The 16,129-nt window shown below is 36.9% G+C and overlaps 1 protein-coding gene across 4 annotated transcripts in view; it reads right to left on the reverse strand.

Annotated features, from left to right (window-relative positions):
- LOC127633752 (probable JmjC domain-containing histone demethylation protein 2C) overlaps nucleotides 1-16,129 on the reverse strand; it is a 280,588-nt gene that overhangs the window by 90,534 nt on the left and 173,925 nt on the right. For all 4 annotated transcript variants that reach the window (XM_052113033.1, XM_052113032.1, XM_052113031.1 and 1 more), the window contains one exon: nucleotides 4,580-4,693. In XM_052113033.1, coding sequence (XP_051968993.1) covers nucleotides 4,580-4,693 — 114 coding nt within the window. The remainder of the gene's footprint in view (nucleotides 1-4,579; nucleotides 4,694-16,129) is intronic.

The raw sequence follows: 16,129 nt of genomic DNA on the forward strand, positions 1-16,129 counted from the left end.
GGCTGATAACAACTGATTGGATAAAAGTTTTTAAAATAGGCCTAGATATATTGAATGTGTTCCAAGAGAGTCAAAAAACAAACAAACAAAAAAACATCAGATGGTTTATTTTTGTGTTTTCTTTATATGATTTTTGGAGCTACAAAGTTCTGATCACCATTCACTTGCATTGTGTGGACCTAGAGAGCCAAGATATTTTCAAAATCTTCGTTTGTGTTCTACTGAAGAGAGAATGTCCCACACATTTCAGATGGTATGAGGTTGAGTAAATGAGATAATTTTCATTTTTGGGTGAACTATTTCTTTAATGTTTCTCTCTCTCTTTCCGGCAGGCCTCCCACAAAGAACCTCATTTGCTGTGAATATGTCAAACAGATTCCTGGACTCCTGTTCCCTACTCCTCAACGAATCCCTTGATCGGGCTGCACTGTGAAAACAATCTGGGAAGGAGAGCAGAGGCCAGGACAGGATGTGAGCAAGCAAAGGCTGTCAGCTCAACACACTTCAGCAAGCTAAACAACACAATCTGTGTCTCGTTTTGGATGGCTGTGTGCTAGGTAGAACGCGTCTGCAGTATACTGAGCCTCCTCGTTTAAACAAATCTCATTTAAACGAGACGGTCTTCGTAGGACAAACGGAAACAGAAGGCATGTGAATGTACTGACTGTTGATTCCAATAAAGTTTGATGTTAGCTTGTTGCTAACACATAGCACAAACTAAAAATGGGTGAAACTTTTTCATCTTTTTTCTTTTTTTAAATACTAATACCGTATTTTGGGGAATATAAGTCAAGTTTTTTTAATCATCTGAAAGATCCTGTGACTTCTAGTCCGAAGCGACATAAGTATACATAATTAATATGTACCTGATGCCTGCTGGTCAAACATACATGCATCAAAACAGATGAAAACATCAGTCATAGAAAGGGCAGAAGTGTTTTAAAGTTGCCAGTTCAGAATATTTTGCCTCCACAAAATACTGTCCTGCAACCAGTTAAAATATTTTGTCCATCAAAACATTATTGTTCTAACAAACTCTAGACCGCTGTCAACTCCTCACATGCCCATAAAATTATGTTTCATCACACTCATAGAAAAAACATTTAGTCAGTGAACCGGATAATTAATACATTGCAAAGAGGGTTGCAAATATCAGAAATATTAATGATAATGAATTAATAGAACACAACAGTTATATTGTTTTACTGACAGACTAAAAGCGGTTTATTTTTTGCACAGCATAGAGTTACAGATGATATAAACAGATGTGGCTTACTTGTAAAATTTCTTTCATGAAACACAAAACGAATATGAGAAACCGTTACACACGTTTACTTCAAAAACATTCTCCCGTTTAAAACAAGCCCAAAAACACTGTAAAACTATGTTAGAATCTGAGGTACTGTAATCTTCATGGAGCGCGTTTGACATCTGAACCGATGACTAGAGTAGGGCTGGGTATTGATACAGATTTCCCATTTCGATTTGATTCCAATCCACAAGCTCTCGATTCAATTCCGATTTCGATTAAATTCGATATTGATTAGAATGGGAGTTGGGCGGCTGCTCCCGGGTCCTCGTGCCTGCCGCATGCAACCCGTCAGTGTGACTAATACAGAGATATGTGTTTTTTTTTTTTGTCTTTTTTTCAATTTTGATGCGGTGAAACTCATAGTGAGGTGTGACTTTATTTCCGAAAAATAAGGTAGTTTGCACACAGTATTAAGTGTTTTGGTCATTACTCTTGACTACATCATACTGGATGAATTTCTGGATGAAAGGTTGTTGCAATGCTGAGATTGCCTTATCTGTGAAGGTTAGGTCTATATGTTATATTGCCGTAAGAGTTCATCCAATTCTGGTATCTAAGACAGCCTAATTTTGCCACCTATTATTTAAACAGACTTTGTATCACATTCGCAACCATAACATCTATAAAAAATATTTTAATAAAAAAACATTGTCTAGGTAGGCAGCTCACTAGGTTTTGGGACGGTGCTTGTCTACTCATCCTCTATTCAATCATGATCAATTTGAATCATGCTCAATTTGATACATTTATTATAAAACCTACATTTATTATAAACCTATAAAATGCAAGCATTTATTTTCATTTTTACTCTTCATCAGAGATTAACCACAAGCAATCTCATAGCTCATCTAAACAAGATTAGACCAGATGACCTACTGTAATGTAACTTCTCAGTTTGCACACAGTAAACAGTGCTATGGTGTGTAGCAATCGCAAAAACAAGGATCAGAGTCATTATTTTCCTCAGAAATACAATATCAGAACACACTACGCCCAGTATCGCACAAGGTTCGGGTTCAGGGAGAGAGAGCAGGCAATAATTTGCAGGCAGATGGCTTTTCATTATCCGTTGTGCAGGATGGAGGTGAGCCGGCAACACTGGGGATAAAACATGTCATGAATATGAATCCATCAGTGGAGAGCATCTCCTACCATCTGTCATATGTGTTTGTTTTTAGAGCGCTCACTGTCACTGTGTGTTTTATCTAAGCTAGATTAATTAAGCTGTTTACGAGAGCTGTTTAGCACAGAACAATAGGAGAGGCTGTTCATTGTCATTATTAGCACTAGGAGCTTGAAGCACCCATAGAGGTGAAGTCATGTAGCTGACCATCTTGTATATACAAGTACATCCTTTCAGCAGAATCCATTAGTGTAAAATGGGTGGGAAAGCACTCATTAGTATATATATATATATATACACACACATATATATATGTGTGTGTGTGTGTGTGTGTGTGTGTGTGTGTGTGTGTGTGTGTGTGAGCGTGTATTTATCACATTGTGGGGACCAAATGTCCCCATAAGGATAGTAAAACCCGAAATGTTTGACCTTGTGGGGACATTTTGTCGGTCCCCATGAGGAAAACAGCTTATAAATCATACTAAATTATGTTTTTTGAAAATGTAAAAATGCAGAAAGTTTTCTGTGAGGGTTAGGTTTAGGGGTAGGGTTAGGTTTAGGGGATGGAATATAAAGTTTGTACAGTATAAAAACCATTATGTCTATGGAAAGTCCCCATAAAACATGGAAACACAACAGTGTGTGTGTGTGTGTGTGTGTGTGTGTGTGTGTGTGTGTGTATGTGTGTGTGTGTGTGTACTTGCTGAAGCACTGTACTGAGGATAGTGGGCACTGATTTGTTGTAACCTGCCTAGGGACTACGGATGAAAATTAGTTTATTAGCTAACTCTGGTACATTTACATTGAAGTGTAAAATTGAAATGTTGGTTAATGTGCATTGTCCCTGGTAAATAAAAAAAATAAAAAAATAATATATACACACATATATACACACACACATACATACATACACACACCGATCAGCCACAACATTAAAACCACCTGCCTTATATTGTGTAGGTCCCCCTCGTGCTGCCAAATCAGCACAAACACGCATCTCAGAATAGCATTCTGAGATGATATCCTTTTCACCACAATTTTACAGAGTGGTTATCTGAGTTACCGTAGACTTTGTCAGTTTGAACCACTCTAGCAATTTTGTGTTGACCTCTCTCGTCAACAAGGAATTTCCATCCACAGAACTGCCACTCACTGGATGTTTTTTTATTTTTGGCCCCATTCAGAGTAAATTCTACAGACTGTTCTGCGTGATAATCCCAGGAGATCAGCAGTTACAGGAATACTCAAGTCAGCCCATCTGACACCAAAAATCATGCCACGGTCCAAATCACTGAGATCAAATTTTTCCCCCATTCTGATGGTTGATGTGAACATTAACTGAAGCTCCTAACCCGTATCTGCAGTATTTTATGCACTGTACTGCTGCCACACGATTGGCTGATTAAATAATCACATGGATGATTGTTGGTGCTAGATGGGCTGGTTTGAGTATTTCTGTAACTGCTGATCTCCAGTGATTGTCACGCAAAACAGCCTGTAGAATTTACTCTGAATGGGGCCAAAAATAAAAAACATTCAGTGAGCGGCAGTTCTGTGCATTCAAGGTTACACTAGCAGCCCTACGTCGAACCTATACTGAATGCTCCACATAGCTAGGGCTGTTCCGGTGTTTCGTACCTCTCAAAACATTTACCTATGCAGACCAAAACAACTGTGAATAGCTTTGCATTTCCCCCAAGATTATTTGTAGATGTACACATCATATCACATTGTATTAGGGCTTATTTTAATCAGGAGCATCTGCTGTTTTATATTCTGTTTATATTTCATGAAGTCACAAGCACAATGCTTGTTGTATTGCCTTTGTTCAGAACTTTCTTATCTGTAAGATGTTTTAACCGTATTACTGACAGTAAAAATATATATTTCTTAAGTCAGACACACGATTACGGAGCAAAACAAATAAACAACCACTTCAGCCACTGAATAGAGAGCATGCCCTAGGTTCGACGCAGAATTATATTTCAGCCTTTAGATCAGGAATTTTAAAGGAATGAACAGAGGACAATTTTCAGCTCAGTGAAAACACAGACTAATGTAAAGAGGCAACTCTCACTCTCTGAACATTGCACAGACACTACGTGAGAGAGATAGCAAATGCAAACAACACAGATGAGACTCACCTGATAGGGCTGATAGGCCCTTTCATCTGTCAGGAAGTCCAGCTGTCTGTCAGAGAAGAACTCAATTGCGGTGGTTGATCCAAGCACAGTCTTCCCCACCAGAGGCTTGAATGTCTGTAAGGGGATGCAACATATTTGGGTTAACCAATGATACAGGCATTATTAAAGGCAGGTATTACAAAATAATCAAGAATGCCATGCTTGGCATCTCAAAGGGAACACAAACAACTTTGAAGCATCACTTGACTATGCCACCAAATAATGCCTTACTTATTTGTAGCTTTATATATATATATATATATATATATATATATATATATATATATATATAATGTCTTTTTCCAAATCTTAAAAACACAAAACGGCATAAGCAATAGATCATGATGTTGTCATGTGCCTGTTTCTAGCTTAACTTAAGATACAGCAGTTTCTTGCTAAATGATGTATGTGCACATGTTTGTGCTCTGAGAGCATGTTCTTAATGTGCAGTAAATATTTGCAGCTTCACCTCAGGTCTGAGGGCTTTCCTGAGACTTTAATTGAATCAGGAGGCTAAATTGGCACTAGTATGACTATACAAGAGCTTGACTGAGTGGGCAGTAATTGGATTCATTACAAGTCCGGCCACTCAGTAGAGTAGAAAGCTGCAGTTAAAATTCTGTGTGTGTGTGTGTGTGTGTGTGTGTGTGTGTGTGTGTGTGTGTGTGTGTGTGTGTGTGTGTGTGTGTGTGTGTGAGCGTGTATTTATCACTTTGTGGGGACCAAATGTCCCCATAAGGATAGTAAAACCCGAAATGTTTGACCTTGTGGGGACATTTTGTCGGTCCCCATGAGGAAAACAGCTTATAAATCATACTAAATTATGTTTTTTGAAAATGTAAAAATGCAGAAAGTTTTCTGTGAGGGTTAGGTTTAGGGGTAGGGTTAGGTTTAGGGGATAGAATATAAAGTTTGTACAGTATAAAAACCATTATGTCTATGGAAAGTCCCCATAAAACATGGAAACACAACATATATGTGTGTGTGTGTGTGTGTGTGTGTGTGTGTGTGTGTGTGTGTGTGTGTGTGTGTGTGTGTGTGTGTGTGTGTGTGTGTAAATGCCATCTGGTCGATCTGAGGACAGCAGGCTTCATACTACACACAGACACTGCAGTCATGGGACCAGATGCACATGACCAGCATAGAAATGAATTCTTCTGTCTGCTGGGATCACATCTATAGCTGTGCTGTGAGACTTTTAAATCTACACGACATGAGCTTATGGATTTAGTCGTCATTTTAGTTTCTTGTTCACCGAATTACATTCCCATAATAACTACAAGTAAAACCAGAAGCTATACTTCCATTCAATAAAAAACTATGGGAAAGGACACTGTCAAGCTCTATAACGGACAAAAAAACCCCCACCAAAGTATGATAAAAGTGTGAAGTGCACAAGTCTCAAAATCTTCGGCAGCCATATAATAGCATTGTGTGAGGAACAGAACAAAATGTAAGTTGATATTTATTCAAAAAATCGTCCCCTCAGGCATAGGTTTCAAATCTCCAGTCGATCTCATGAAAATTATGTAGCAACATTTTTGCAAAATATCACATGGTTCATTATGAGTATGGAATGAAAAAATCATTTTTTAGATGAAATGTCCACTGTCTGGCATTAAAAGAGAATTAAATGCACTCAAAAACAGATGAGGATTTGAATGTTACTGCTCTATCGAGTTTTAAAATGACCATCCTACCATAAACCTTAAACCTAAACCTTACAGATAGTGTTATTAAAAGCAAATGTAACAATTACGTCATATTGTGGTGCTTCTATGACACTTTTGGCTCACGATTCGTACCCCGGTCCTTTGCATTGCAGTTGAGCTCCCGTGTAATTTATTTCGCACTCTAACAAGCTTGTAGTTGGTTATGTAATGCAAACATTAAAATGAATTAATTTACAAGTAAAGCACAATAATAAAAGTATTTTGAAATCACAAGACAGCATTGTGTGAGGAACAGGGCGAAAAGTACATGTTTACGTACTGATAATCTTGTGATTTGTGTGAAAGTCAGTTGTGTGTTGTAGCAATTTATTTTGCCAAATTGCAAACAACACACCACATAAACATCTGTTTGCAAAAATGTAGCTATAGAAATGTGATTCCACAAGACCAATTCTCAAATCTCATTGAAGTTCATTAAAATAAGAGTCGGACCAGGATTTGATATTATTATTGTCAAATGTCATCAGTTCTTGTTTGAATGTTCAATTTTTGGTAAACTTTATTCATGACATTTATATTTATGTAAAAATAGACCTGTAATATTGTAGACCATTTTGAAACATGAAACTGAATTTTTGCTGCATCTGCAAGACTTGTAGCTGGTTCCTAATTCTTTTAGTGTAGAAAAGGAGTTAACTGGTAAGGTTTAACCTCCTAATAGTCAGACACAAGACACTGTGTCTTATGCAAGCATGTGCATGAGATCTTTATCCATGCTGGACTCTTGGCTTCATAACCTACCATTTCTATTTCTATCAATAGAGGTCAGATAAACATGCCCATGTCTGGCTGCCTCTAAAACGGCCCTTGAAAGTGACATTTAACCACACTGGCAAGCAGGAAGAGGTTTTAGACTAGTAAAAGCTGTATGTAGCTGACCACAGATCGCTGTGATTTTGATTGTTTCAGATCTGAGCTAAGGTGATCTCTTTATTGACTGGTCTTCTGTTCAAGATCATACATTTCTCTCTCATTGAACCTAATCTTGCAGAAGTAGGGGAAACACTAGCTGTGGATTTACACATCTAAAATAAACCTTTCAGTAATGACACAGCCAGGCAGTGAGTCGCTTCCAAATTTGACTACAATATTTAAACCCAGTTGAAGGTTTTCCTGCATTTAAAATGCAGGCTGCTGGAATACATAACCAAGTTATGATTGTAAATCTGCTATACACCAGCTACTGTATAGTAGGGCTAGGCGATAGGACGATGTAATAAATATCGACAATGTCTTACTAAGATCCCGATGCTGATTGCAAACAGACGATGATAGACAATATTGGGAAATGGCAAAACTATGGATCTGAGAAGTTGCCAAATATATTAAACAGTGGCAGGGTGTGAAACTAGCACCCACCACCATTCATCCATATGTATTTAATTCGGGCAGTTTTGCTCATCTGCCCCGCAACAGGTGGGCCAACTGTAAGATGTCTAATGACACAAGACAAGAAATGCTGTTAGTCACAAAGACACGCGCTTGAAGAAACACACTTTAGGGGCAGTGGTGGCTCAGTGGTTGAGGCTCAGGTTTACTGACCAGAAGGACGGGGGTTCAAGCCCCAGCACCACTAAGATGACACTGTTGGGCCCTTGAGCAAGGCCCTTAACCCTATCTGCTCCAGGGGCGCCGTATCATGGCTGACCCTGCACTCTGACCCCAGCTTAGCTGGGATATGTGAAAACTAATACATTTCACTGTATATATGCAAAAAATCTGTGTGTATAATATGTGACCAAAAAAAAAATAAAGGATTCTTTATTATATTTTTAAAACAGACAAAAGTAAAGCCGTCAATGCTCGTGTCTGATTCGCTTTTAGTTCAGAGGCGTGCAGTGCAAGCCTGTCTCGTGGAACAAGTGCATGTAAAGAGTTTTCACTCTTTTTCTCTGTTTCATTCATTCATTCATTAGTTTGTAAATATAATGACGTCTATGAGAATGTGGCAAATTATCTCCAATCATCTCGGGAGGTGCTGTGAGTTTAGTTAGCTTTATTTCCACACGGTTGGCATGCATTGTGAACACAACACTGCAGGTTGAGTAATATATATCTTTGTATTAAAGAAACAAAGAAGAAAGTGATTAAATCATGAAGTAATGTATTAACCTTAGTTTACATACCAGGGACTAAATCTTCTAAAAGCATGACAGAATTTGCTTAAAATAAAGTGTGCTCTTAATATGTATCATTTTTATTTTATAAACATTTTATAAAAAGCAGTAAGACAACTTGTCTGTGTCACTAAAATGATATATCAATCAGGATTCTCTCTCTCCCAATATGCTTATTCCAATTCCAACATCAACTGAGTTTCAGAAATGTCCCTGGCAGACATTTTTAACGGAACTTTTAACTGAAGATAGATAAACATAAAAGGTGATGAAAGCAAAAATATTAAATGTAATGGATCAGTAATTACCACAGGGCCTAAAATTCGGCACAGGATTGCGAATATAGCACACAATTTATTAATTCCTGCAAGCTCCACATTCATAGCGTGGGAAATTCCCACTTTAAAGTGTAGCTGCAAATTATTAAACCAATAGATTCGGATGAACAAATTAAATCAATAAATAGTTTTTTGTATCAAACTGTAACTCCAGAAGATGCGCAAGTAAATCCCTCTCTCTCGGTCTCTCATGCAGCTGTCAGCAGCGTGTTGAGCGCTTGTTGAATATAGCGTAAGCGCGCGCAGTTAGTGAGTGCTTTGTCGACTGAACTTAAGATGTTACAGATGTATAAACTTTTCTAAACCTGTTAATTCGACATGGAAATGCCATTATACTGCATCTCCGTTAGCGAGCGACAAAAAACCATCGCTCCTGTTAATAATTAACAAAGCTGTTAACATTGCAAGCATGACATGGGAGCGATTTATAGTTTTTAAGCCTTTCATATCTTGGAGCTCCATCATTAGTCATAATGCAGCACATTTGAAAAAAATAAATAAAACTAAAAGGCAGAAAAAGCAAAAAGGCTTTGTGTACCAGCTGCATGTTGAAGGGAGTCACTTAAACACCTGTTACATCTCCCATCTCCATCTCTCCATCAAAGGTTGGAAATTAAAGGGGGCTCTGGGCAAAAATACCCCTAAATTCAAATTATGGGGGCAAAAAAAAATTGTTTTATAAATAACACTGAATAGCCTACAGGCCTACTTGCAAAACATGCACCGCGATCTTCATTGCAATTTTCGCTGAACATAATTTGTTTCGTGTCATCTGTTGTGCAGAGTAGGTGGCGGATGCTCAAAACGGGAACTCGCTTCTCACGCTCCACAGCAGTTTCGTGTCATGCTCATGCACTAAATTATGTGACCGTTTGGTCCTTTTGTTGAAAATATACTGTCCTAGTAAGTAACACAGTCACTCCCTGTGCTATAGCCTACTTACCTGCACATCGGTTTGTCTCACTTATGCATCTGTAGGTTTGAAAAGCCTCCTCACCTGCTAGAAGCCAAACGTGTGGGAGGGATGGATGTTTTATATTTATTAAGTTACTCTTGTCTGAGAGAACACAAAATCTAGTGTAACCAAATGCTACAATGTAATAACAATATTTACAAAAATAATATCTGGATAAATTGCCTTGATGTGAAATAAAACATTATTAATAATACAATAATAATTTTACATTAACCCCTTGTAGTATATTAATCACTTCTCTGACAAATATTTATATATTTTGTTTCAGTAACAATGCATAATATGCAATGTACAGATCAAGCAATTTTGTAATTATTGAAACATGCCATTTTTCTAATTTAATTAATTATCTGTCTAAATTATAACATAAAAAGATGACACGGTCATTGAATAAGGTTAGAATAGAAACAAATGCCCCTGGAAATCAAATATTGCCCCTTTTTTAAACAATTTACAGGTCATTTACAGGTGATTATTATCTAAATCAGTCAACTTAAGCACCCCTTGTTCAAAAAAATCGAAGAAAAATAATCAACTATTTTGTGATGTTTTTACAACAATTGAAAGCCTATAACTCCATTAGTATTAAATATATTATAATATCCTTTTAGATTCTATTGCAGAACAAACTTTCATTTTTGTATCTTTAATTTTAAGGCCCTGTATGGTTAAATCACAGAGATATGGGGCTCTCAATGTGGTTCATTTTACACATTTTCAATGGATAAAAACCATGTGTAGGTCACATGGCCTGAGGCTAGTTTATCTTGTCCATAATGTTACAACAATAAATGTACCTTTATTCGTTTACATTAAAACTAATTTCAAATTTTCAAGTGTCCAAAAATTCACTATTATTAATAATAATAAGTGACACATGTGGCTCTTCAGTTAATGCAATACCTATATCTCATTTTTGGATTTCAGAAATGTCGGTAAAGCTCTGTAACGATGTGATAGAGATTCAAAATGATCCCATATTTTCTCTTGCATGTTTTCCGCAATTGTTTAATCTGGTTGAGTGTTGAATCATGACATGTACATGTGAGACTTCAGCTGTTACTACGTTCACAATATATCATGACCTGAAGTGCTTACTTGCTTGAAAGTTTGACATGCTAATGAAGCTTTCTTGTTTTAAAGTGCATGGAAATATTTTGGGTTATATGTATGGCAACTATAATATTTAACTCCACTGAAATTAACGGTGCACAGACATCAAACAAAATTAGGCTACAGTATATCAATCTATTTCTGCATATCCACAGCCTACATTTATCAGATTGCTAGCAGAGTTGTCTGCCCCCCCTTCTGTATTTAGGGAGTTGAATCAAGGCTACACTCAGACTAGCCGTTTCTAGGACAGATAAATATAGCAACAGCAGATCCACAGCTCTTAAAGGAAAACCCGCTTTATTGTTCTAATAAATACTTGCACACAAAACACAGACCACTGGAAAATACAAACTTTTTGCAGCTGCGAGCAGAACTACACAAACAGACAAAAGAGAGAGGAAAGCACAGGGTAGACATGTCGGCTGACATTTTCTCACCTCCAATAGGGCTGAAACGATTAGTCGACGTTATCGACAACGTCGACAATAAGAAATCGTCGAAAAAAATGTTCATTGTCAAATAGTTGTTTGATCTCATTTAACGTAACATGAGATCACTTTAAACTCTATTGATGAGACCAGTAAGTAAATGTATCTTGTTTTATGGATTTTAGACATTTAAAAATGGAAAACAAGACAAAAACACTTGATAACAATAGGATTTTTTACAGTGAAATTCTTTACTGAATTAAACTTAATAAAAAGTATTTTTTCCCTTTAATTCAGTGAATGTCATTTAGAGCAGTGTTTTTCCTGGCTCAAAATGAGGTGGAGGTGGTACCATACTGATCAAAAAGTGACATTAAAAACATTAGCTTTGCATTAATACACTCCTAATGACCTGGCAACTGAAGTTTTAGTTGACAAAGTCTAGCCAATTGAATGTAGTTTTAGCTCTCTCATCTCGTGCGTCGCCATCATCATTATTATTATTATTATTATATGATCTCAAGTTATGTTAAATGATGGCTATTCGTCAACTGAATTTTTTTATTATTTGTATTATTCAGCACAAGCTTAATAATCGGTTAAGAGCTAATGGTTAATTGCAGAATAGTCGAATAATCGTTCTAATAATCATTAGATTAATCGATTATCAAAATAATCATTAGCTGCTCTGCATGTGCTGCTGATGTGGGTTTTACACAATAGGGAAAGAGCGAATTGTCGGTCAGACCAATATTTTTCACTGATATTGTACTTTATCGGTTCTTTAACATTAGGTCTACTGAAAAATATGTGACATTTAGATTGAAAACCTTTATATAAATACATAAAATGGCATAAATAATAATAAATAGTCAATTAAAAATCGGTTCTACATCACTGTTATCAGATACTTAAATATAAAAAATACTCAGTATAATTTCAGTCATAAAACACATCAGTCAATTTCACTTCATGATTCACTGGTGATTTATAAATATAAGCATGTGTATAAACATCTGGATGAACTCGTCATGACATAGGTAGTGATTAATCTCCAGAAAACTAGATCAAGCTACATCAAAGACACCACGACTGGTGCATTTAGCTATTTACGGCCAGAGCATTTCACCAGAAAGAGGAAACGAAATGTCACATCTATGACACCACAACACACGAACACATACACAAACAACAACACATAAAAGGCACATACTTGAGCAATTGCAACTGGGTCACATCTGTCACTTGCCATTAAGGAGTTACCTCTCATCACAATCGTGCTTCCAAACAGCGCAATAATTGTCGTGTGTCTCCAGAATACAGAGTTCACCTGAGTGGATCCAAGTTACACGCACGCACGCACACACACACACACAACTTGCCAGGAGAAAAAAAAAAATCATAAGGAATTGAAAGAGTCTGCTTCTGATTACACTTCACCATTCCGGTTGCTTAATGATTCTTGTAGTAATTTTGAGGAAGAACGCGTAGACATCGTTTAAAAAAAAAAAGCAACCTGTTGTCAAATGATGTGATCATTTCAGATTTCAACAGATCAGTTCCATCTATCTGGAAAGAAGTGAAGTGAAATGTTACAACGTGCCCCATAGGCGGGCCACACTGTAATGACTATATGACAGAATCAAATTCCCCTCTATCAATTGTATCAAAAATTGCACCAAGTTTGCCTCGTTTTGAATAACTACTAAAAACTAGATGAAAACAGAATACTTAGAGATAAATTTTGTGTGAAATTTTACTTTAATTTAAAATGAACTTTTCATGATATCTAGAAGTTTTATTTATTAACTTTTTGGCCACTATTTTTTCTCTACACAGTGTTGATATGGAGACAAGTAAACAAATGAAGTTTCAACTTACCAGTGTTTGTGGAAACTTTTAAACCACGTGTTACAACTAGGCCTGCATTAGTTTGTGCCCTGCTCTCCGTGTTATTCAGAAATGACAACAACATACTTTCATCATAATTTAGTAGTGGACACTCTCCCTCAAATTTCTTCTCTCGGCCTCCGCTATGCATGAACAAAGCTGCCTGGTTGACATTCCTGTATGTTTTCCCTACTTTCAGGCCTTTCAATATGGGCATTTTGGCAGAATTTTGAAGTGTAATTGACCGATCAGCTGTGATCATACCGATCATAAAGTTACTTTATTTATTATCGTTTAATTGAAAACAGATTTTGTGTTTAAAAAAAGCAATCAAACTTGTCATTAATAACAACAATAGAGTTGATTTATCTTTTAGCCTGTTTTGTCATTTAATACAATACCACAATAATACTGCATACTGCAATACAAGTTTCAGCAATTGCATAGCATAATTTAGTTTACAAACAACCAAAATAAGACGTGCTGATTGTCATGACAACAGTTCTGATGCTTCCAATACATGTTTTATAGCGGTGTTCCACCCGCATCGCTGTAAGTATTGTTATAATTAAATGGTTTGTATTCAGATTACTCACTCAGATACCCAACCCTAATCCATGCAAACACAGAAACACACACACCACATTTGTCTCCTTCCCTTTGAAAATAAAAGGAGGCCATTGAAAGGAAGAGCATTTCAGAGAAAGCACAGGCTGTCTGTGGCATACAAAGCATCTCTAAAATATCGTCCTCAGCCAGGCGCTGCTCAGCGGGCTGTAATTCAGCTATAAATATTTGATAAGACTGAGAGCACTGGAATGTGCAGCAGAGCTGTGACAGGGGTTCATGCATAGCAAAGCATGTTGGAGGCTGGGCCGTCTCCATCACTCTATATCGCTCATGCAGCCGGAGGGGAAACGGGACGACGCTATCTGATGAAGGTCACAGAGGAACAGCGGCTCCGCTTACACATGCAGGATCTCGTGGTGAAGCAGTCATTAACTGTGACAGAGAGACACCTGGTCTCTCTCTGAACATATAAATACATCTCTATGCTGTGTCTCTTTTGTGCAGACACATGCATTCAAGCTGTCATATGTAATCTCCTGACCGGAGCTCTGAACATTTTTCATGATCACACCAACAGTTGTGGCAGGCAGCAAGTATTCTCATTGGAGTATCTCATTCAAATCTGTGCTGCCTGACAGGCAGCTTAAAAACTGACTGCTTTAATAACCACACACACTTTAAAAATAACATTATGACCACAAATATTGTCATGTTACCGTTTTGCATGCTAGCAGGCTATGAATGAGATACCTGTTGTGGCTTGCTGGTAACAGTTAAAGTCAAGCTACTCAACCAAGCATAATGATAGTTGTTAAAAGCATTCCAGAACGCAGCGGTCGGGTTCCAGAAGAAAAATCCCATTAACTAACCCTTCTTCATAGACAATTAGATTTTTAACTAGTAATTTATATAAAATAGACTAATCATGAGCTCCAGTGTTGCTAATCGATGGTTAATGCTTCTGTTGAAGACATCATTGTGTCATTTAAATGTAATAAAAAATAAATACATTTAAGCCTGTTTGACAAACGCGCGCACCTGCACGCTCCAGTTTAGAGTAGTAGGACAGAGAAGAGCGTATCACTTGCGCGAGAGATTGTTTGTTGATCGCACGACACGCATGCAATACCACTCTTAATCAACCCGCGCACATCCGCGTACCACAAGAAGCATATTTAATGCTTATAAAGTGCAGAACGTAAGATGAATATCATAAAATTTGCTTCGCCGGCCCAAATTATCTGTTAGAAATCCTATAGAAAAAAGCAGGTGAAAAATACTACAAAAAACAGGCTTTTGAACTGTAATGTTATATGTTACTCCAAATTCAGATTATCGCTTTAAGAGAATGTATCTTAAATATAAGTGTATTTTGTATATAAGTGTATTTTTTGCAGTAAATACAAATTATACTTATATTCACGATATGTTCACTAAAAGCAAGTATAAATATCTTATACCTGCTTCTCAGGTGAATGCATCTTTTTTTTTAAAGGATTTTTTGATATTTTAAAACATTTGTATTTTTTTTTTATTATTTTCAACATTCTCAGATTTTTTTTTGCAGTATAGTCGCTAAAGTAAATGTATGTTGTTTTAAAGGAGTTTTAGATATTTATATTGGAAAACAAGCCAAAACAAAAACTTTTTTTGCAGTGTATAATGGGGTGAAGACTACCCTCTCTCTCATCTTTCTGTTCACTTTAATCCATCATTAACTCACAAAAAAACTAAATCTCTCATATTAATAAAGTTAAGTATTGCCAATTTTCTTCACGATAAGAAATGCACAGTGACATATTTTATGATTCAATAAGTCGCGAGCCTTCGCGTTCTAATCAAGCTGCATTAAGCACGCGTGCTCGAGGGATGAGCATCCCAGTGACAGTGTGTGTATCAGCCAGGTGCATTTTCAATCTCTCCTCCTTAGGTCAGGACATTCGTGCAACTCATAGAAGAGAAACACCCCGGCGTTACATCTTAAATGCAGTTATATTTTATGAGTTATAGCTTTATTAAAGAGCTCCTGCTCCGCTTATTCCACAATGAGTGTGCTTCTGAATTTACTTATTTGTTTTTTTTTTGTATAATTCCCTCATACTTTGGGATCTACATCAGCTGAGGCTGTTTGGAGTTTAGTTTAGAGTGCATCTGGACTGTGATCTGTGTAATTCTTCTTCTCCTCAGTCTTGCGTGAGCTGCAGTGCTGCTCTCGCATGCCATCATTACAGTTTAATGTGATCCCATGTTACGTTAAATTAGATCAAATGACTATTCGACGACAAACATTTTTGTTGACAATTTTTTATTATCGACAATGTCAATAATGTCGACTAATCGTTT

This window comes from Xyrauchen texanus, chromosome 40, assembly GCF_025860055.1.
Source record: "Xyrauchen texanus isolate HMW12.3.18 chromosome 40, RBS_HiC_50CHRs, whole genome shotgun sequence".
Taxonomy (NCBI): Eukaryota; Metazoa; Chordata; class Actinopteri; order Cypriniformes; family Catostomidae; genus Xyrauchen; species Xyrauchen texanus.